This window comes from Amblyomma americanum, chromosome 2, assembly GCF_052857255.1.
Source record: "Amblyomma americanum isolate KBUSLIRL-KWMA chromosome 2, ASM5285725v1, whole genome shotgun sequence".
Taxonomy (NCBI): domain Eukaryota; kingdom Metazoa; phylum Arthropoda; class Arachnida; order Ixodida; family Ixodidae; genus Amblyomma; species Amblyomma americanum.
This window is the reverse complement of record NC_135498.1, coordinates 66,438,763-66,460,205: the sequence shown is the minus strand read 5'-3', so window position 1 is coordinate 66,460,205 and position 21,443 is coordinate 66,438,763. Positions and strand designations below refer to the sequence as shown.

The window sequence follows — 21,443 nt, the reverse complement described above, 5'->3', positions numbered from 1 at the left end:
GTGGCTACCATCTTTCTTAGGCACCAACACAACGGGAGACGCCCAAGCACTTTACAGCGACGGATAATGTCTGCCGACAGCATCTCATCCGGCAATCCATCGATCACCTGCCTTTTTGCAAGGCTGACGGGTCTGGGGTTGCACTTCAAAGGAAGCGCATCTCCGGTGTGGATCTTGTGGCTCACTAAAGTAGTACAGCCAGGTTGATCTGTGAAGAGCTCATCGTACTGGCACAACAGTGCTGTCAAACGAGCCTGCTGTGTGTCATCCAACGTTACCGCAAAGGTGGCAAGCGGATGTGGTGCCTGGTCGTGCCGCGCCGCTCGGTCCCAAAGGGTAGCATGAACGACAGAACGCTGGACAAAAGGGCTTGGCCCTGGTCGCTGAGCGTGGCACTCTCCGAACGCCTTCACTGCGCAGGCAGTTATTGACGCCGGTGGGCAGATGAATGGCTTCAGCTGGGAAAATGGTCCATCACGATAGCCGCCATTCGCAATTTCCACCACGATCCCGGTTTTCTGGTGAAAGTCCCTTCCGAGAACCATGGGCACACTGAGCCCTGGGAGGTGGATGAAACGCGTGCATCTTGTCCGCTCTCCCCACTTGACAGTTAGCCTCGCGGCTCCAGCCGAATGGGCTACGCCTTTCGCAAGGTTGAATGCCGTACGGCAGTCCCGCAAGCGCACCGAGTGCTTTTGCAAGTGGGACAACACCTCTTCACTGAACAAGGAGGCACTGGCTCCCGTATCCAGTAACGCCGAAAATTCGCGGCCAGCAATGGTGACCGGAATAGAGGCGCGTGCGCACTAGCAAGGCAGCTTGCTCTGTACGCAGAGGGAATTAGCAAAGACTGGGCCGGTCGTCTCTTTACGACAGACCCCCGCCACCATTTTCCTGCCTCACAGGAGGCCTGGCCACGGGGCATTTTCTCACTAAGTGTCCCCTCTCTTTACAGTGGAAACAGCGCACACCGCCGCGAGCTTGGTCGCGGGACAATGGCGCCTCTCCTTGTCTGGGTCCGCCTGCTGCACGGCCAAAGGGCCGGCTGATTTGGGTTTCCCCCTCTGCTGTTCGTTGGAGCGCTTGGCGTCCCTCAGCACGTGGTTCCGAAAACGGTGCAGCGCAAGCTGTCCGTCTCCTGTACGAGTAGGGATCGAGAGCTCGTTCGCTCAACTCCCATACTTCGTTTTGCCCGCTAACAGCTGCAAAGGCAGCTTGTGTGGGTGGTCGCCGGTTGGGTAGGGCATGGCCTCTCGCTATGCACAGCGTGGCTTGAGGGCCTCGCTTGCCAGCGGTGGTGGATGATAGGCGAGCGCGGCGAGAATGTCACCTTGAATGCGCTTTGCCTCGGCGGCCAGCTCCTCAAAATCTCAGAATCGTCCGCCACGTAGGTATGCCGAAAAAGTCGGATGTGCCTGCCTGATCGTCCTTTCCACACGTTCCTCGGTCGAGGCTCTGGGTTCGGCGATTGAGAGAAGGCCCTCCATCGCACGTACATACTCCGGGAGTGACTCATCCGGAGCCTGTGTATGGAGCTCCAGCTCTCGCCGCATCCTACACTCGTAGTCAGCGGGCAGGAGTTCGCGCAGGAATGCTGCACGGAACTCCTTGACAGTCGCTGCCCAGTGGCCGGCAAGCCGATGCCGCCCAGCTGCCGCGTCAGTCAGTGCTGTGGGGATGATGTGTGCAAGCACAACCTCATGAGTGAGACCCATAGTTTTCTGGTAATGGGTGAGGGACTCGAGGAAATCCCGGGCACTGAGGAGGTCATCATGCCCACGGTATGTTGGCATGGGCAACTTGACCGCGGGGTGAGACACCTTCGGCATGGCCAAAAGCGCCTCAACAGGCCTTGACACCGACTGAATCCTCTGGGCAGCACTTGTTAGCAGCGACTGCGCCCCGGCCTCAGAGGAGGCTTGGGCGGGCTGCATGAACGCGGGAGGCAAGGCTCCCAGTTCGATAAGTGGCGCGGGTTCCACAGGGAGCTGGGCCAGCGCCTCACCGTTCCCAGAGCAGAATTGACGGCTAGCGGGACACGGCTGCTGTTGTGCCGGGATGCCGGTTGCGGCAGCGTCGCACGCACCGCTTTCGCACTGGGTGCAAAGCTTGTACAGCGGAGGCATGCGATTAACGGCTGCACCGCAGGGTGCTCCCGATACAGCTCCAATGGGAGCCACGTGATCGATGTTGGGGGTTGTATCGCCGTATGCCCCAATGGGGGCCGCGGCCAACCACGGTTTTTGGCTATTCAAAGGAATAGCAGCCAACGGATCAAAGGACGCTACGATTCCGTAGGGAGCCGACACTAGCTGCCGAGTGCCCCGCTGGGGGTGGTAGACATGGTGCGCAAGCGTGATCGTCAAGGCGACCTGCTCGGCTAATGTGCCATCAAAGCCGTAATAGCCAGTGACATAGCACGTTGGGTGCCAGTTGTAGGTTTCTCAGTGGGCACAGGCCAGCAACCACCGCGTGCTCGGGCTTCACGCGAGCCAAGGGCCCCGATCAGCCGTCACCACACGCACCCTGGGGCACCGCTGCGGCGCACTCAACCTCTGCAGAGAGGTGAGCGATTCGCCGCGAAGACAGAGGCCTGAAAGTTCACGAAGGAGATATTTATTCTCGCCTTTCTCCAGCCGGCCGGCCCGGACAGACAGTAGCGTACGCACCTTACGCTGTCTCGGAGTAGTCTCTCTCTGGGCCCTGCTCGGACGGTCGTGCGGCACGCGGCCGCCTAAGCGGGTCACAAATCCCCGCCAAAAGGCACCGATGGCAAAGGCTATTGGGAAGCTGGGGCGGAGCTACGGCCGAATGACAGTGATTAGTCACCCAGCCGCCTCTCCCTTGCCTGAGGCGGGAGAAAGGGAAAGAGAAGAACAATGCGGGATGCGGCAGCAGCCGCGCAAAGGCAACATTGGGAAGCCCGGATTCCCAAAATTGTTAACTTTTTAACTAACCTACAGCAGTTTGTGTCTGCCAGTGGATTTTGCTCTGCACTAACCCATGTAAAGTCTGATGTGCCTCAAGGTTCGGTGCTCGGGCCAATCCTCTTCCTTATTTACATTAATGACATAAGCAGCCATCTCACTTCTAGAATTAGGCTATTTGCCGACGACTGTGTTATTTACAGAAAGATTACTGACCCTCACTATGCTAAGGATTTGCTATTGGATCATGACGAAATAGCTAAGTAGTGCAAGCAACGGCATATAGATATAAACGTTTCGAAAATGAAAGTTGTGACATTTACGACGACTAGGGTCACTGAGCCCATCTTTTGTTGTATCGGTAACGTGGATATTGAAAAAGTTCCTGCAGTCAAATACCTAGGTGTCCACATTTCTTCGGATTTGACATGGCACAAACACATTGATTACATAACCACTAAGGCATCCAAAACTCTGTTTCATTAGGCACCACTTGTACTTTGCAAATCAGGCGACCAAACTCTTGGCATGCACAGCTTTAGTCGAATCTCAGCTAGAACATGCCAGTATCATCTGGAACCCACATCAAGCATACCTTGCCGAGAAACAGGAATCACTTCAAAATATGGCAGCTAGGTTTATCACAAGGAAATAGGCTAGGTCAGCATCACTGATATTAAATCATCTCTGAATTTAAACTGACTTGAAAAGCTAAGACTTGTCACCCTGATATGTCATTTTCACAGGCTTTATCTTAATCTTTCATGGTTCACAGAAACTTATATCAAATCAGCACATTGCATTTTCCCCCCATTAGACCACTGCTCTAAAGTGCAACCCAAGATTGCTTACATCAAACTAATTCGTCATTCGCCATTGTTCCTTGCCATTTACCATTGGAATGAACTACCTGAAAAATCGTTTCCGAGAAAAATAACGATGCATTTGTTACCAAACTGAAGTCCTTTCCATGCTGATTCCTAATAGACTGTTGTCAGAATTGCATTCGTTTATATATATTTTTTCTAGCATTGTGGTCCACGTTGTGTGTGTTCTCAAACCCTTCTTTTATCCAGTTATGATCCCCGTTTATTGGAGCGCATGTTTGTTTATGCTTTTGAGATTTTATGTTTCACAGTGTTGTGTACTACGACGACTTTTTGGGTTTTTTCAACCCCCTAAAACGCACTAAACCACGCCACTAAACCCACTAAGGCCACAAAGGGCCTTTAGTGTACGTTAATAATAATGATAAAAAAAACTTGCACAGAGTCTATCTTCAGTGTTGTCCTTGCTCTGGCTAACACTGGTCCTGCATCACTTTTCCAGATGCAGAGAACGACAAGCTGTCCGATTCAGAGACGGAGTCCCCGAGACGAAGGAGGGTACCGCCACTCATTGAGGAGGAACAGAGTGCACAGGAGAGTGACAGTGACAAGGCAGACTCTGGTAAGGGATTTAGCCGTGCCTCTTCTGTCTGTCTGCGTATGGTTGTGTGCTGGAATCCCTTTTTGGCTTTATCTCTGTGTTTCTTCACTGTTGCTTGAACTGGTCAGAGCTTGTTTATAGCAGTTTGATGCTTTTACTACCACAATGCATCGCTGGCTCTGCAATGTTACAGCAGTGTGACATTGCTACGCTATCACTACGACATCAGTGCAGCACCAGCGCAGCATCTTACTCGCACCAGCCTCGCAATGGCTGCAAGCTGAATAGCTACGAGCTGTGAAGCATCTAGCTGTTGTGGCCCACATATTGCAGAACGTTGTTCAGAGGGTTTAAAGGACACTGAAGTCCAATTCAGGTAATCTCTTTCAGTTTTCTCGGCCATGAATGAGTGTTTTGCTGCTGGACAAACATTAACATGTCTATAAAGAGCGTGAGAACAATAATTAGATGGGGTTGTCCTGAATGCCCCTACGAGGCACTCTTAGAAGTTGGGAGAAAGGATGGGCTCCTTGTGCACATTCCTAATTGCTTGGTCACTTCAAAAATGTTCAGATAAAAACTACACAAAAACACAAGGAAAAGCTACTCGTGCAAGACAGCTGCCAGGATTGAATTCGAAGAGTGATGCACAGCATGGCAGCTTTTGTTTTATAGCTCAAGAAGTCATCTGAACGGTTTTAATCAAACAGTGACTTCAAGGGCAGCTCCAGGGGTTTTTCGAGGTTATCATGTTTTGATGAAACTTAAGGGTCTTCTCTAGTTCCTGATTATTTCCACCAAGTTTGGCAGCCACGTGACATTTCTTTCCAGCGCAAATCGATTTTAAAGTTTGCAGTTTCCGTGGGCTCAGTTGACCACCGCATGATTTCTACAGGCCCCGGAAACAGTGCATTTTTGCCATCATGAACGTTCTCCATAATGACTGTTCTCTGCACATTAGTATTCGCTCCCCGCTTCACTAAGAAAATTTTGAAACCTTGTTAGGCCTACGCAGGCATTCTATGAAAGGACACATTGTTTTGAGTTTCTCCTTCAGCCACTCAACGCATGCATGACATTTTTTCTGGTAATGTTTGTGATGTCATCGCTGCATCACACGAAGCATCAGCCCTGGCCATGGATTGAGTTTTGGTTTCGGTATGCTGCTTTCGCTGTTTTAAAATGGTTCCACTCAGTATTTCGAAACTGGTTTGCTTGTTGTGGAGTCTGTGAGGAATGCAGTGCAACTATCAACTCAGAATGTTAGAGAAATCCCCTCGAGTTGCCTTTTAAGCATCGCAGGAATTCCCCAGATTGTCTTATATCTGTAACGGTAGCTTCATCATGCGAGCATTTTTTCTCGTTGTTAACAACGCACTCACAATTAAAGGAGTATAAACACCTGACTTTTGGGAGCATGTTTTCTTGCTTGTAATGATGTGTAAGCAGTGTTGACAGTAACGTGTTACTTTTTTAGGTAACTTAGTAACGTACTCATTACCATTTCAAAACTGTAACGGGTGACATCAGCAGCAGTGCCGCCATTTTGCGTTTTCGTAGTTGCAAAGCTATTTTCGTTAAAGGTTGCTTTTTCACATTTTGTTTTAAAATGAGTGGAAGCCGACGGCAGTTCACCGTCGCCTTCAAGAAAAACGCGATTGAGTACGCAGAAGCTAACGGCAACCTGGCGGCACAGCGCGAATTTGGTGTATCCGAAAAGAGCATTCAGTACTGGCAGAGGGAGAAGCTGCGTATTACAACTTGCAGCAACCAGAAGAAAACATCATTTCATGGGCGGACCGCAGCGTATCCAGAATTGAAAGGAAATGTTGCGCTGCGTGCAAGATCGCTGCCTGTAACTGCCGAATGCATCTGCGTGAGAGCGGTAGAGATCGCGCGTGCCTCTAGACTCACGAGGGCACAATTCAAGGGCTTGCCATCCTGGGTGCGGCGATTCATGAAGAGGAAGGGCTTTGCTCCATGGCGCTGTACTTCTGTGCGCCAGAAACAAACACGCGGGTCGATGGGTGCGCGATACTGTTAAAAAATTGGCCGGGTGTACATACGAGCAGCACTTAAATGAAAATAAATACTGTCACCATTGTGCAACCTGTCGAGTCGCATTTGTTTCAAGGTAAGGGTGTCTTTCGGTACTTTTTCCATTGAAAAAAGTTTTTCAATGGAAAAAAAGAATACGAGGAAAAAAAGAATATTTACACAAGTTAGTACGGGCATGGAAAGGCAGCAAATTGTGAGCATGACTGTGCCTTGACACGCGTGGCAGGTAACGTTGAATGTATGGCCGTCCATTAAATTCTAGCGACTTGTCATACATTGTGAAAAGAAACTTAAGTCGTGCTATAGTTCTTCGCAATTTTAAGGTAGGGATATGGTTGTCAGCCATGAGTTGTGATGGGGAATCAGTGGGCCTGAACTTGTTGAAATTGAACCTCACTGCTCGCCTCTGAACCATTTCAAGTTTATGTTTATGCTTTAGATGAAAGGGATCCCATACTATGGCTGCATACTCAAATTTCGGCAATACGTATGTTCTGTAGGCTAGCATTTTCAAATCAGGAGGAGCTGTTTTCAGCTTATGACGCAGAAAGACGAGTTTTCGGGAAGCGGATGCGCAAATGTTATCAATGTGTTTGGACCACGAAAGAGAGTTTGTAAACGTTACGCCTAGGTATTTGTATTGTGACTTCCTTTATTTGAGTATTATTAATGCAGTATGAAATCTTGTATTTTTTCCCAGAATGTGTTTAAAGTGGTCTCTGAAATCTCTTGAAACAATCGAAGTTCCGGTTTCTGTCTGGTGTGTTTATTAACAAGGCACAGATATATGTCATAATGATCGCTCATATCGGTGCATATTACCCCTGCTTTATATCCAGGCTGGTGCATATTTGTTATGAACATGTCAATTAAAGAAGACGATGTGTGGGTTACTCGCGTAGGATCCTTTATAACGTTTTCACATTCAAACTGTTCTGCAGTCGAGCCTGCTTATAACGTACATGAGCGTCACGCGACATCCGTTTGTTATATCCCAAAGTTCGTTCGTAGTAAGTGGACCACAGCTTTAAAGACAGTTGCTTGTCAAAACACTAAATTGTTTCTTTGCGGAAAAGTCTGTGATGGACGTCTGTTTTTGCAGCGCAGATCCGATGAGGGAGGTTTCCAGTTTATTTAAAGCAGAAGCGTGCTCTTCACCGAGGCTCTTGGCAGAGACAAGTTGTCTGAGGCTCTCTGTGTAGCACATTGCTAGAGGTGCGCTTATGGGTGCTGGCTCCGAATTTTCATCCTCATTCGATTCCTCCGCGTCACTCTCGTCCTGCACTTCAGAAATGATGCCCTCGTCTGTGCATGGTTCCGCGGTGTCGGCGTCGTCATCGACAGAAACAAAATCATTCCAACCAATGTCATGACCTCCCATATCAGAGTCGACGATGAGCTGCCACAAATCGCCGCCGGGCTGGTCATCTTCCGAAGCATCAGGCTCGGCATCAGACACTCAACGAAGCCAGCCTTGCGGAAGCAGTTCCGCACGCCAGTGGCCGTCACCTCCGCCCAGGCCGCTTTCATCACCTCTACCGCTGATTACAATGGCAAATGGGCATAGTGTTCCCGTCCGCCATCCCGAATTTCAACCAGGGCCTGAGATTTGAATTAAGCCAACGAAACGCCCGCACCGCAACATGATAAACAACAAGGTTGACAAAAGCGCACGACGGGGTAGATATGCTACGTGCACTGGCGGCAATCAAGCCAATCAAGCTAAAGATACAGACGCACAGCGCCAGCGGAAAGACCAATGAGGGGCGTCCGTGAGCGTCAGTGCAGCCACCTCTTGGCTTCCACGGAAAGCCTGCTTCACGGAGCGTGGCCTCTGCGATCGGCACCGGTGGCGGCGCGGTTGATCGCGGAGGCCATGCGCAAATTTTCAAGAGAGTGAGGAGAGGGGAGCGGAGTTGCGAGGAGGGGCGGGGAAGGCGCGTCAGCACGGAAAGGGTAGCTTGCTTCAGAGCGGTACGAAACGGGGTGGGCAGTTTGCCTGGGATGAGGCTCAAGGAAACATGCCACGTGCCGGGTGCACAAAGGGGTCGGAGTCAGGTTATCTCGCATAGCGGCACTGGGTTTACGCCGTTCGTTCTCTGTAACCGATCAGCAGGGCTTAATGATGTTTGTTATACATGTGATTTTGTGCCATTGTAACAATGTATATTTTGATGGTCGCGTAGGTCTCGTTCGTTATAAGTGAAAGTTTGTCTTAAATGGGGCCGTTATATGTGGGCTCGACTGTATTACCTGCTCTAATTCTTTTTTTTTACTGGAGTGCTGGAAAACATATTTATGTTAAAGTCACCGCCTAAAACAACAGTGAGCTTATTTTGCTCTGAAAACCCTAGAAGAGACTCAAGAAAACTTAAAAGCTGTTACAGTTTCCATCAGGAGGGCGATAAACAACTGCTATAAGTTGCATATTTATTATCAAACACAGAACCTCCTAGTCCTTGTGAGTGCATGTAAAGTCTGGCAGCATTTCACCAGTAAGAGGTTTCTTAACCATTAATGAAACGCCTCCTCCACGACCTGAAGTTTGATTTAGGAAGTAGTTGTTGTACGTTGGCAATGGCAAGCTTATAATAATAATAATAATGTCAAACATGAGGTCAGACTGGCTGAAGATATCTCAAGTTGGGCACACTTATTTTTTGCAGACTGCGTGTTCAAGTGAAATAGTTTTAAGGATTTCTTTCAATCTACTTCACAAATAACTTTGAACTCAGATGGAAGAATATAATCCGCGCTACCCGTGATCAAGAATGGGGACAATACAGCAGTATCTTTCACACACGGACCAACACACGCAAAAAAAGTAGAAAATATCATCCAGCTCAGTTTCGTTGCGTACTTGCAAAGCATTCTCCCCATCCCTTTTTCTCACATATAGCTTTCCGTTCCTGTGCCATATGTTCTTGTAGTCGTGTTCATGAGCCCATGTTTTTGTTTTAGCCAGCAGTGTCCTGTTTTTCTTGGTCAAGTTTTCGAGAATATAGCATTTGCTTTTTTAATCTTTTCAATTCAGCTCTCTTTCGAAAGAACGATTCTCTTACAACGTGCCTTGCAAAGGAACTATCACACCTGGAATTTTATCTTTCGCTGCAGGCAGCCTGTGTGCCGAGACAACGTCAGCAGCAGTGAGAGCCGGAAGGTTTAGCTCAGCAGCTACATTGTTGAATTTGGATAGGATATTTTCATTTTGAGACACAGGATTGCTGTGGAACTCAAGATTGAGCTTCCGGCTTTGCCACTCAAGTGCATCAATCTCGTGCCTTATCGCATCCGTATCAGAGTTACGAGCTCGCTCTTCAATTCCCTCTATCCGTTTTGTCAGATCACTTATCTTTTGATCGTGTGTGCGCACATTTCTCACGATTTCATCGTACATATCAGACATTAGTTGAATGGACTACTGGATGCTTTCAACTGTGTCTTTGAGTGTGATTAGAGTGTCCAGTTTTTCGTTGATGCAGACCAGCATTTCAGCAATGTCAGCATCCTGAAACTTCTGCTTGCTACTCTAACTACTTCTTGATTTTGCTGTCCGGCAAGTTGGGCAGCGCCAGGCTTTCCTCCATGCTTCCCCTTTGCTTTTGAACGCAGACTCAGCTACCCCAGAGCAAGTACCAAAATGATAGCAATAACCACATTCAGTACACGACACCCCTTGATCTAAGCATTCCTAGTTACAGGTCAAACATACGACGTCAGGAGGTACCATTTCAGTTATTCTTGCCTAATGTATACAAAAAACAAAAATGGTGGCAGCAGCGGCAGCATGAAACAAAGAAATATTTGAAATCAAACAGGTGCACACCACTAACCTGCGAGATGCAGCAGATATTAACATGCGGCAAGACGATGTTATTGCTGCCAAAAAAACAAAACAAAACTTGGGATTCTAATTGAACATTTGGTAGGGCAGCAAAATGCTAATGAAACATGCAGGAATCGCTCTTTTAGGAAGCTTTCCGCCAACCATTTCGTGCGTTTTTTTCCTGCAGAGTCTGAATCCGAATCTGAAGAGAGCTCAGACTCCGAAACCAGTTCAGAAGGTGAAGAGGAGGACATCTCATCATCATCAGAAACTGCAGAGTCCGATTCTGAGTCTGAAGCTGAAAAGGATACAAAAACTGCCAGCATCAGTGATGAAGAGGAACTTGTACCTTCCAAGCCAACAGGAAAGGGTTCCAAAATTCTGTTGGAGTTGTCTGCATCTGACATATCAGAAGATGAAGAGCCACTGCTCAGTGGAGGCCTTGTGCAGCAGAGGTAAGTGCACTGTTTTGGCAATATGCGTCTGTCTTCATGCTTGCCTAGCTTTCTCTTTGTAGAGTTATTTGACTTTCTTGCATTCAGCTGTGCATAACTAGAGGTTGGACTTTTTGGTTTAAACAAATAAACAGACAAAAAATGGTGAAAGTATGGAAAATTCAATTTTACAAATTGCTTTTAACGGAGAAAGATCCTTATCCATGATATGCATGCCAAAGGTACCATATTTACACGATTGTAAGTAGACTTGAATGTAAGTCGACCCCCCAAATCACATTTCCGAAAAAACAAAATTCGAAGCGATTTAAGCTTGGCCTTGAATAGTTGAACGCGATAGCATTATCCAGCGGCCGCCGTTTATCGCCAGCCGCTATCAGCTGCTGCGCACGGGCGTGCCCAGGGGCACATTCCAAAACGAAAATGTATTAGTCACTGACTACTCGTCCACACTTGCGCCATCGTCCTCACTAGTGCTGCCGTTGTGATCGCTGCTGCAGTCCCACAGCACGTCGTTCTAATGTCGTCAACCAGCGAAATCCCGCACTTCGCAAACAGCCACATCACGACATCGCGTGTAACAGATGAAAATTTTTTTCGCTGCAGCTGCCACACCTGTATCACCCGTTGCGAATGTCGAACTTGAGGCCCAGCATGCAGCTTTTCGTTGCTTCGGCATAAGAATGGCAGCCATCTTGAATGTAGCCGTGAACGAGCGCCGGTCCTTGCCGGACCTGGAGCACAAATGATGACTGGCGAAGCACTACATTAAAAACTTCTGAAACGCGGCCGGCAGTGGCCAAATGCGTCAGAGCCAAAGAGAAACTACGCGTTAATGGCGTCGGCTCTTCCGTAGGCTCTCTACACTCCCCGGCACTGCTGCTGTTCTGAGTGGGGGTGCCACGTTGATTGGAACAGCGGCCCTTCCATCAACTGTCAACGCTCCCTTGAGCACCGAGCGCCCATTTGAAAGTAAAAAGAAAACTTGTTGGATGCTTGAGCTCCCTGTAGAACGCGATTGCGTTATTGGGCTGCCGCCGTTTATCAGCAACCGTAGTCAGCAGCCACGTGTGGGGTGCCAGTTTGCTGCTTATCGATAGCCGCCATCGGCCGCCGCCTGCACGTTGAGGGGATGCCAGTTCTGCGCGTTGACATAAAAGCTGCTCAAGGCCAGCACCAAGAGCGATGTGACGGAGCCGCGTAGCAAAAATTTAACCACGCTGTACCATGACCGATATCTCGTTTGTCTCACCTTTACTTACGGTGCGATGTTTTTGTTTCGATTGTAAGTCGACCCCACCCACTTCGGATTTTCAAATTTTGAAGAGTAGGTCTTCTTACAATAGTGTATCTACGGTAGCTGGCTATTGCGAAAGCGAAAAATTTGTTAACAAAGTACACAAGATGGGCTTGGTGAGACAATCGTACCGATCGGTTAACCGCCTCGCCAAATGTTGTCTGCTAGCGTAGCGCTCCTCACTGTCATCATCCGCCTAGGGCAGTTACTTGATTGAGTAGGTTCCTCCCCCTTATTTAAGGAGACTAACGCGAAACCATGCACAAACATCACGAAAAGTGTGTTCTGGCTACTGTGATGATTAAGTGGCAGTTCCATCGCTGTCGTCGACAGGCAGACCATGTGAAGCCCCATCCTCTTGCTCAACCCAGCATAGCATTCCGACGATAACATGACAACCAACCTTTCTGCTGTCGGCTTCCAATTTAGTTTTTGTCTGATGGTTCCATCAGTTAACTCCGTTACATTTCTAAATGGCGATAGTACTTCCTTCTAAAAGCATAGCTCTAAATACAGCATAGACCGCTTATAACACATACCGCGGGAGTCTGGAAAATCCGCATTATAGCGATACTGCACTGTAACCAAAACTCCGTTTCGCCAGGCATTCGCATTTTCAGAATAGCCAGCCTATCTTTCAAAATGCACCTGAAAATGCATCAGACGCACAACACTGCTATCATAGGCAACAAAGAAGTTTATTTGATCTTTCTGTGGAAGCGTCGTAATGAATGAAAGAAAGACGTTATTTTAGTCTGGTGCTGCGATTTAACTACGTTGCTAATTACGTCATCTTCAAAAACACTGAAGCACTTGAGCGCTTGCTCGCTGAGGTTTCTCTGAGCGCAGTAGAGGCACAGTTTGTTGCAACAGTTGAGCGCATCTTTGCACAAAACTTCTGCTGCACTTTCACTCACTTCGTCAGGCTCATCCTCGGATAGAGGCTCGTCACGACTGCGCACCGCTGCCACAATGTCTTCATCTGTGGCGGCTACTTTACACACAACGCCGCCAGGGTCAGCGACAACGATGAGCTTATTTCGCGCCGGTCATTGAAACGCTGAATACAACCGTTCGGTGGGTTGAAACCATCATGCCCCAAAATGTTTGCAAGGCACCTGGCCTTGGCTTGCGATATCGAACCACTCACAGGAACGCTCTGGGCCCGGACCTCGCGAAACCGTGCAAACAAAGCGGCACCATCTTCGTACTTCGGCACACGAATCCACTTCCTTGCAAGCAAAGGGGAGTCTTCCTGCAGCTGTTGTCGCAACTCGTCGCTGTTCTTCCAATGGCAGACACAGTAGCATTGGTAACACCGTACTTTTTTGCCACCGTAACCTTTTTCAAACCACTCTCGAGTGCCTCACAATGCTCTGCTTGGTTTCGAGAGCTTGCCGTTTCCTGGCTTTCAGAGGCGCTGACACCATCGGAACTGCACACAGCCGAGGCTGGTAAACTTGCTTACGTTGTCAGCTGACTTGCCTACGTTGTCAGCTTTTTGCTACATGCGATGACACTCGCGCTTATGGGCTCGGGCATGACAAGGGCGTGACAAGACACTGCCGCACATGCGCGTGGTAGGAGCAGTGCTTGCAGCGTCATGCCAATTCGGCTCGTCTGGACGTGCCATCACGTGCTTCCCAGTTTTGTCCAATCAGTGTGCCCAAAGGAGGTGCATCGGAGAGAGAGGAAAAATGCCTGCTTTTGGACTGTTTTTTTTTTTCATCCTCTCCTGCCTTCAGCCTTGCGTTGAACTACGCTGACAACGCTCCCCCGCCCCGCCTGTTGCCACCCTCTTGCGCAATGTGGGAAGCACGCTCCTAGCGCCCGCCGGTACTCACGGGCCCGTGCCGGTACGCGGGCCGCCAGGCTTTCAAGAGACCGCACTGTACGTGGTCTTCGGTTACGCGCTGTCGCGTATTAAGCAGTACGCCAATACATTGAATTCTATGGGAAGTGAAGCGGTTTTCACAAAAAGCCACATACTATGCGGTCCCGCATTATAAGTGGTTACGTTATAAATGGGCTGAGCTGTAAATGAAAGCTGTGTTCTGAAATAAACAACAAAAAAAGTTTGCTGAATTTTCAAAAAATAAAAACCGTACTGTCCAACCCATATGTATAACATTAACGGGAAAATGCGCCTTTACTAATTGAGTTATTTTTAGCTATAATCTTGTTAGTGTAGCGTGTGGTAGCTTATGCTTCAACACTGCTAAGTAGAATCCACAATACAGAGAAAGCCGGGAAAATGGTATTCTCGATAACACAAAATGAACAAATCCTCTTATCAATATGTTGGCTAGCCAACTGAGTCTCTCCTGCCACACCTTGTTCATTTTGTGGTACAAGGAACACAGTGATATAACATGAAATAAAGAGGCGGACAATACCAGGATGCATCTTTAGTGCCTACCTGTTTTATGCTCTTTACAGCAAAGAACCACTGGAGCAGCAAGCTTCAACAGCTGCAGAGGCTTCTTCGATGCCTGCACTTGAAGGACACCTCAAGGACGAAGTATCTGATCTCGAAGACATTGAGCTCCCTCCCACCCCTCTGTTCGATGAACGGGAAGAAGAAGAAGAGGCAAATCAGGAAGAACGAGAATTGCCCGCTGAAGATGAGAGGGAAGAGGACACTGCCAAAGATTCCAGGCCTGTTGCACCCAGTGCAGCAGAGCTGCCTGTGGTTGATGACAAGGATATTCTAGACGACCTGCCGCCATGCAACCTTGAGTATGAGGCATCTGAAGCACTCATGGCCCTTGCTGCTGGCTTTGCACCCCCCGAAGGCGTCACCGACAAGACGGACGCGAAGGCACCTGCGTTGCCACCGGTGAAAGTGGAGGAGAAGGTGAAGGAAGAACCTCTCGTGAATGGTGAAGCGCCAAAGCCACTGCTGCCTAAGGCGGATGTGTTGAAAGGAATGCTGGAAAAGGTGGAGGAGAAGCAGGAGGAGATGGAGGAGGACGCCAACAAGCCCAGCTACCTCATTTCGGATCACTGTTACTGCCTGCCCCAACAAACGGGGGCCCCGCCGGAGGCAGTTGCTGGCGATCACGAGTATGCTTCGGCACCTCCGTCCGTTGCCGCGGCCGCTGCAATCACGGCGCCGACGGAGCGGCAGTTGTCACCGCCTCCTGCTGCTATTCCTCCGCCTACCAAGACGAAACAGAGGAAGAAGCGAAAGTCCAAAGAAGAGTCCATCTGCGACCAGCTCATGTTTGATGTGCCGCTTGAGCCAATTGAAAAGCTGTCGCGGGAGGTGGCGTTTGCTCGGCGCAATGTGGTGGAGGAGATGAACATTCTGTACGAGTTCCTCAGGACAGGAGTGGACTCAGAAGATGTGCAGTACCTCAAGCGGAGCTATGATGCCATGCTACAGGATGAAGTGCAGGGGTATTGGCTCAACGACACGCACTGGGTCGACCATCCACATATCCTTTGCTGCTGCCTGACTGGTGCTTGGATCTGTTTGCTAAATTTTCTTATGAGAAGACTTCTTGTGGTGTGTACTGATAGCCCTTCAGTAACTGCCAGCTGTCTTATGGGCATTCTGTGAGTTTGAACTGCTTTGGTTATTCTTAAAGATGGGAGGAAGGTTTCAGCAATAGTATACTGTTGAGCGCAAAATTCTCCAAGGCACCTGAAAAACAATCTATCGCATCAAGGGAGTGGCACGACTCAGGAGACTCTGGAGCAGACATAGACAAGCCAGTTGACAGATGAGGCGCTAAGAACCGCGGTCTTTATTTCCGCTTCCTTATATACTGGCATGCAGTGATAAGCCTTATCACGGTTGCACATGACCGTGTGCTCACAAGTCAGTATGACACACACAATCCAGGTGCTTAGGTGCCATGCCTGTCAGTGAGTACCTTAAACTGAAAAATTCCAACACTAAACTGGGTGTCTGAATTGTCTAGTTTTCCGAATTTGAAGTGGTCAATTTAACGAAGTTTTACTGTAGTTAAGGTGTTCATTTCTTCCTTATTGCAATTGTCCCTCACTTGGACACGCCCACAGAAAAAAAGATAGGATGCAGGGTTATGGGGACAAAAATGGCAAAATGGCACAGATGATGAACAAACTAGTAAGGAAAAAGCCAGCAAGTTATGACACAGTTCTTCTACGTTATTTGTTTCTTTGCCTTTGCCTTTTGTGCTGTTTTTGCATTGTTGGCACAATACACCAAAAAGCCCAATTAAAACTTCTCATAGAGTTGTAGTATCATGGCATTTTTATAGCTGAAGGCTTGCACCCTCTACCAGCATGCATACAGAATGGCTGTGTAGCTTCTGGGTTTTCTGCGTTGACATTTGCCATTAGGCACGTATTGCGAGACGAGGGGGCAGCATTGAGTCAAGTGGGCAGGATGAAATTGTGAATTTTGGGGGGATAAAAAGCGGCTGCTTTTGGCCCAGAACAGGGTTACTTGAAGACGAGTAGGAGAGGCCTTTGGACATACTAGTTGGGCCAATTATGATTACTTGTCTTGAGGGTAGCAGGCTCTGACCATAATAAAGCTGTTGAATACAAGTGGTACCAATGTGGTGGCACATGTTTTGGCATTTGTGGGGATGAAGCAACACCTTCATGAAAATGCAGGCCTCCTAATGATTGTGTGCATGATGAAAACTTTGAACCAAGAACAGGTAGTCCGTCCTTGGACTACTTTGCTAAGGAAGACACAATTAATCAATTTTTTTTTCAGCCTTATTTTTCTTCTTTTCGTACTGATTGGCAGCCATGTTTTCTGTATGCCTCTTGTGTGTAGCATGTGTTACTTTAACGTGTACTGTTACTTGCAGTGCCCATGTAGCGTAGAAAATTCACAGTTCTGGTTCAGATACATGAATTTAAGGGGACTTGTGCTTGGCTATCTGACTCCAACAAAACTAACTTTGAAGAACTCGTGCACCCTTGCCAGGCCGCTCCTTGCACATACCTATATGTGGCATTTCAGGGTGTGAATCAGAGGCTAACGCATTCATACACTGATATTCGCTGCAGTGTTTCGAGAACTTCTGTGTAGTGCATGGGATATCACTTGGCCTTTGACATTTAATGTTCTTTGCAGAAACTCCATTTCATCATTGCATTCTGTCCACACAGCATTGCCTCTCTCATGTCATTACAATGTGTCAGTGCACGATTTTTCAATGTACTTAGATTGAAGCATGTATGGGCAACATTAAGGTGAGAGGAGCAATTTGTTTTTTTACAAGGCTGAATTTTATTATTCCTGTGTTGAACTTGCAGAAAAGATTTGCTTGTCCCCCTACCTATGGGGACAGCAAATTGTTCACAATGTGCTCCCTCTCATGATTGCCACTACCTGTATGTGCAAAGTGACATGGCGTCATTTTGGACTCGAAGCAGGCGTGTCATGTTTGTGCCCCTTAACCATTCTGTGCACCAACCAACATACCGAATCCGAGCAAGAAGAAGAAGAAGGACGAGGCCCGTGTCCACTTGACGGGCTGTGCACGCAGCGAAGGGTACTACAAGATGGACGTCAAGGAGAAGGCTCGTTTCAAGCAGTCTGGCAGTGCCATACCTCAGCTGGAGACACAGGCAAGCCGCTTTGTGCATCTGCTAACTGCATACTGTGCTCACTTAGTGTGAGCCTCGATTAACCCATTGGTTATAAATTATTGCCTATAATAGGAGGAGAATTTTCATATTTTTAAGGGAATGTGTCTAGATTGCAGATGAAAAAAGATTCCTCCCTCCCTGATGATTAATTGTTCAATTTCTGCTGGGTCCCTTGTGTGTCCACGTCGTGACACTACAGCACTACTCTTACTGTCTCTGTACTTCTTTTGACTCATTTCTTGTAGTTCGGAGGAGCCATTATGCTAATAACTCAGTTTGTTAGGCCTCTTTTTTTTTCCCTCCTCCTCCTACTTCCTCAGGAGGAGGAGGAGGAGGAGGAAAAAATTTTATTGACTGTGATATGTTGCTGTCCTCAGTCCAAGGCCTCATTGGCCGCTGCAATAGGAAGTAGGCATCAGAGTTTTAGAACACACCTCCAGTGCACCTTGTTCTTTTGTGGTATTATAATGCAGACAAATCCGGATAATGATTCCTTTTCATTTTAATATTTCGAACCCTTTGCGATTGGCTGAAGAGAAGCCATGCCCCACTGATGCTGGACTTGAACCAATAATGAAGAGTGGATGCGTTGCATGGCATCACTTCAGCAAGTGACGAAGGGCAGAAAATGCAAAAATGGAATGGAATTGGTTTCAGAATTGTTATACTGTCCAGTCCTTGCCAGTTGTGGTGCATATTATTTTCTCTACAAGTATAATCTAACGGTGGTGTGAAGATACACAAGGCCAGAGCATCATGTCATTTTTTTTTTTTTTCAACGTACTGCAGTCTCTATGTGACTGGGGCAGGAGAGGACAAAAAGGAACGAAATACAAACACATTAGCAACAGTCAACAGCATCAAAAACATTCTCTCAGAGACAATGCACTAGTGGCTCATGAATTGCATGTGCATGTTTGGTGTACTGCACACACACTGTAGAGGCAGCATCCATAACTTGGCTAAGCTTTCTTTTTTGCATATACTAGTGGCTGTCTCAGCATGCCTGTAATCTTTATTGATGCATGGTTTTGGCAAAACAAAGCACTGTGCATTGACAGCAAGTAGCAGCAGACTTCTTGTGAAGTTTGCACTTTCTTGTGTTCCACTTTGTGTAAGTGTGGAGCATGACGTCTGCAAACTGTAGTGCTGTGTGTGGAGTGCGGTGTGTAAGACTGGATGTAGGGAATCATTGACCTTAGGTGTCAGAGTATCGTGACTATAGCTGCTTTACAAGAAGCAAGCGGGCCGTACATGGCAATCGATTTTAACACTGTCAGATGTGGCCACATAGGTTCTTGCTGTGGCATGGTAGAGCAGTGTCCCACCTCATACAGGGGTGCTACTCAGTTCGAATCTAATGTAGCCACTTTAATTTTTTTTGTTCTTTTCTGTTGGTATGGAATTTTTTGTTGTGATTTTTTGGTTTCTCTTCCAAGTTTGCAGTAATTTGCAGTTTTGGTGCGCATTTATTATTTTGCAGCTGGTTGCATACTTAGAAGCCTAAATAAGCAGAGTGTACTGTCTCTGAGGCTAGGTTGTCTTGTGTACGGTTAATAGACACTTCTTTGTTTTTGTTTTTGATGGCCTGTTCTCAAGGTTATAGTAAAAAGGCATGCAGGAGTAGCCTTAGCAGCCAAATAACTGACCAGGCCTTCTACTGACATTCAACGCTCACTGTTTTGAGATCACTTCTTTTTTTTTTTAGGAGAGATAATTTGTGTTTGCACTTCCAACTGTTTAAAATTTCGCAAATTTTTCTAGAGTTGTCTCAACACTCCACTGGCTGAAGCACTGCATTCAAAGTGCTTGGTTTACTCCGAAATTGGTTTGTTCTGCTAGAGAAGGCCATAATCACTCAAAACATTTTGGAGTCTGCTGCCACTTTTAATATCTCTCATGGCTGTAGAACATGTTGTTAGTTGCCAGTGCTGATGCTAGGACTTGTCTTGGCTTATTGTGATTACAGGTTAATCCTTCTTGTTGTGTCTCATTCGCTATGCAGGACCCAACAAGCAAAGCTCGCCTTGCCGCTCAGTCAAGCAGGGAAGCACGGTCCAATCAGCGAAGGTTGCTGACCTCTTTTGGAGAAGCAGAAGTGATTAGTGACTTGCTCAAGTTCAACCAACTCAAGGTGAGATTGTGGAGTTGATAATGTTGTGCAATGTTTCCTTCATCACAAATGAAATAGTGGAGTGCAGTCATTTCTAACAACCTTTCAGTTTTGAAGCACACTTGTAGTGTACACAGTAGAATCTCAACAGTACGAATCTCACAGGGTTGCAAAATATTCCTATCACCTGAAATTCATATAATAAAAGAATGAATGAGAAATGTGTTCACACAAACCTGTTTACGGCTAGCAGAATTTAGTTAACGACGCGTGAAACAACTTGGTACTCATGGTGCATGCTTCACAACCGTCTTTCATCGCGTCAGTGATGTGTAGTTCACATGCCAACACTCTGTGCTTGGGGTGCATATTGCGTGGAAGTTCGATAAACACACAGTAGTGTTCTCTTGGCATGGAATTTTAGAGAGAATATTTTGACTGTTTCATACCAACAGTAATTTGATATATCCGGGAATGACTGTATATCACTGCATGGTTTTGTAACGTTGTTTGGTATTGGTGTGTTTGCTTGCATGTTTGTTTTGTGAGGGTAATCATTTTTGCATCTTGACATTGTCGCCAGAATCCCCACTGTGTCATGGTCACAGGCCGAATTCTTTTCATACTTCATGTTTTTGGTTTCAAGACTGATATTGGCACATTTGGCTGGTTGCTGATGTGGCAGGGATGTGAGGGATGTGTGGTGGACCATCCCGTGATATAAAGAAATATGCCACCTTTTTAGCTTTTACATACCACTTTTTGTGTGAGGATGAAATAACAGCTCTTATTGAAGGGTAGAAATTACGATCCTTTGATGTTGTCCTCAACTCTTTGAACCCTCTTGGTTGCTGTGTGTAATTATTTACATAGTGGCAATTGTGTTCGCATCTGAATAATTTTGTGTGAGTGTGCAATGCCTAACAGTGACACCCATCTTTCTTTCAGATAAATCCAGCACTTAAGTTTATCTTGCTCAACTTTTATTTCTTTATTATATTTTAATACTTTATTTTTGAACATTTATTTATTTGCTTATATAGGATATGAAATACAAAACAACTTCTTGGGCCCATAGCCAAAGGCTAGTGGCAGGTTTAATAAAAAGTTGGTTCAATATCTGGCAGACACAACAGAATTATTCAGAAAAATATTTGACAATATACTCATCAAAGTAAACAATTTAACAGTACAATACAGAACTAAGGTTAGGGATATCACTTCAAGGAAAAATGTTAATCAGTAATAGTCAGTACTAGTACTTACAGCCCCACCAACTACAAAGGAATAGAATAGAATTAGAATATAATTGGAATAACACTGCACTGCTTTTGCATTACTCGCACGCGAGTTCCTTAACCCATTTGCTTCCGCCCTTTCGTCTTTGTTCCCCACGCAGCATTCTGCGCTGTCTTTTTGAGTGTGCAGTGAGACCCGGATCGCTTGAAAGAATCAGCAATATCTCATGCTACAAATGTCACAGCGGAACAGGTTTTGTTTTATTTGGCAACCAGTACATGTGCACACCAACAAGATCTGGACATGTTTTCATGCGTGAAGAATCTTGAAGCACTCAAGCATGTGAAGTGCAATATTGCATTTGCATTGGAGACGGAGCTACAGCTGGTTTACCTCTCTGCTTGTATCCAGGCAACACAGTCCCTTCGACGGCCTGATACACTGGATCAACCTTCTAATTTGCATACATTTTTTTCTGGTTGCTTTCTTGTAGTGGACG

At 47.0% G+C, this 21,443-nt stretch overlaps 1 protein-coding gene and 1 pseudogene across 2 annotated transcripts in view; one reads left to right on the top strand and one right to left on the bottom strand.

The window, feature by feature from the left end:
• Window positions 1-21,443, top strand: part of LOC144121338 (histone-lysine N-methyltransferase SETD1-like) — a 37,676-nt gene that overhangs the window by 13,631 nt on the left and 2,602 nt on the right. For both annotated transcript variants that reach the window (XM_077654516.1, XM_077654517.1), the window contains 5 exons: window positions 4,257-4,376; window positions 10,427-10,694; window positions 14,431-15,431; window positions 17,414-17,571; window positions 19,598-19,726. In XM_077654516.1, coding sequence (XP_077510642.1) covers window positions 4,257-4,376; window positions 10,427-10,694; window positions 14,431-15,431; window positions 17,414-17,571; window positions 19,598-19,726 — 1,676 coding nt within the window. The remainder of the gene's footprint in view (window positions 1-4,256; window positions 4,377-10,426; window positions 10,695-14,430; window positions 15,432-17,413; window positions 17,572-19,597; window positions 19,727-21,443) is intronic.
• LOC144118312 (uncharacterized) lies at window positions 868-1,934 on the bottom strand (annotated as a pseudogene).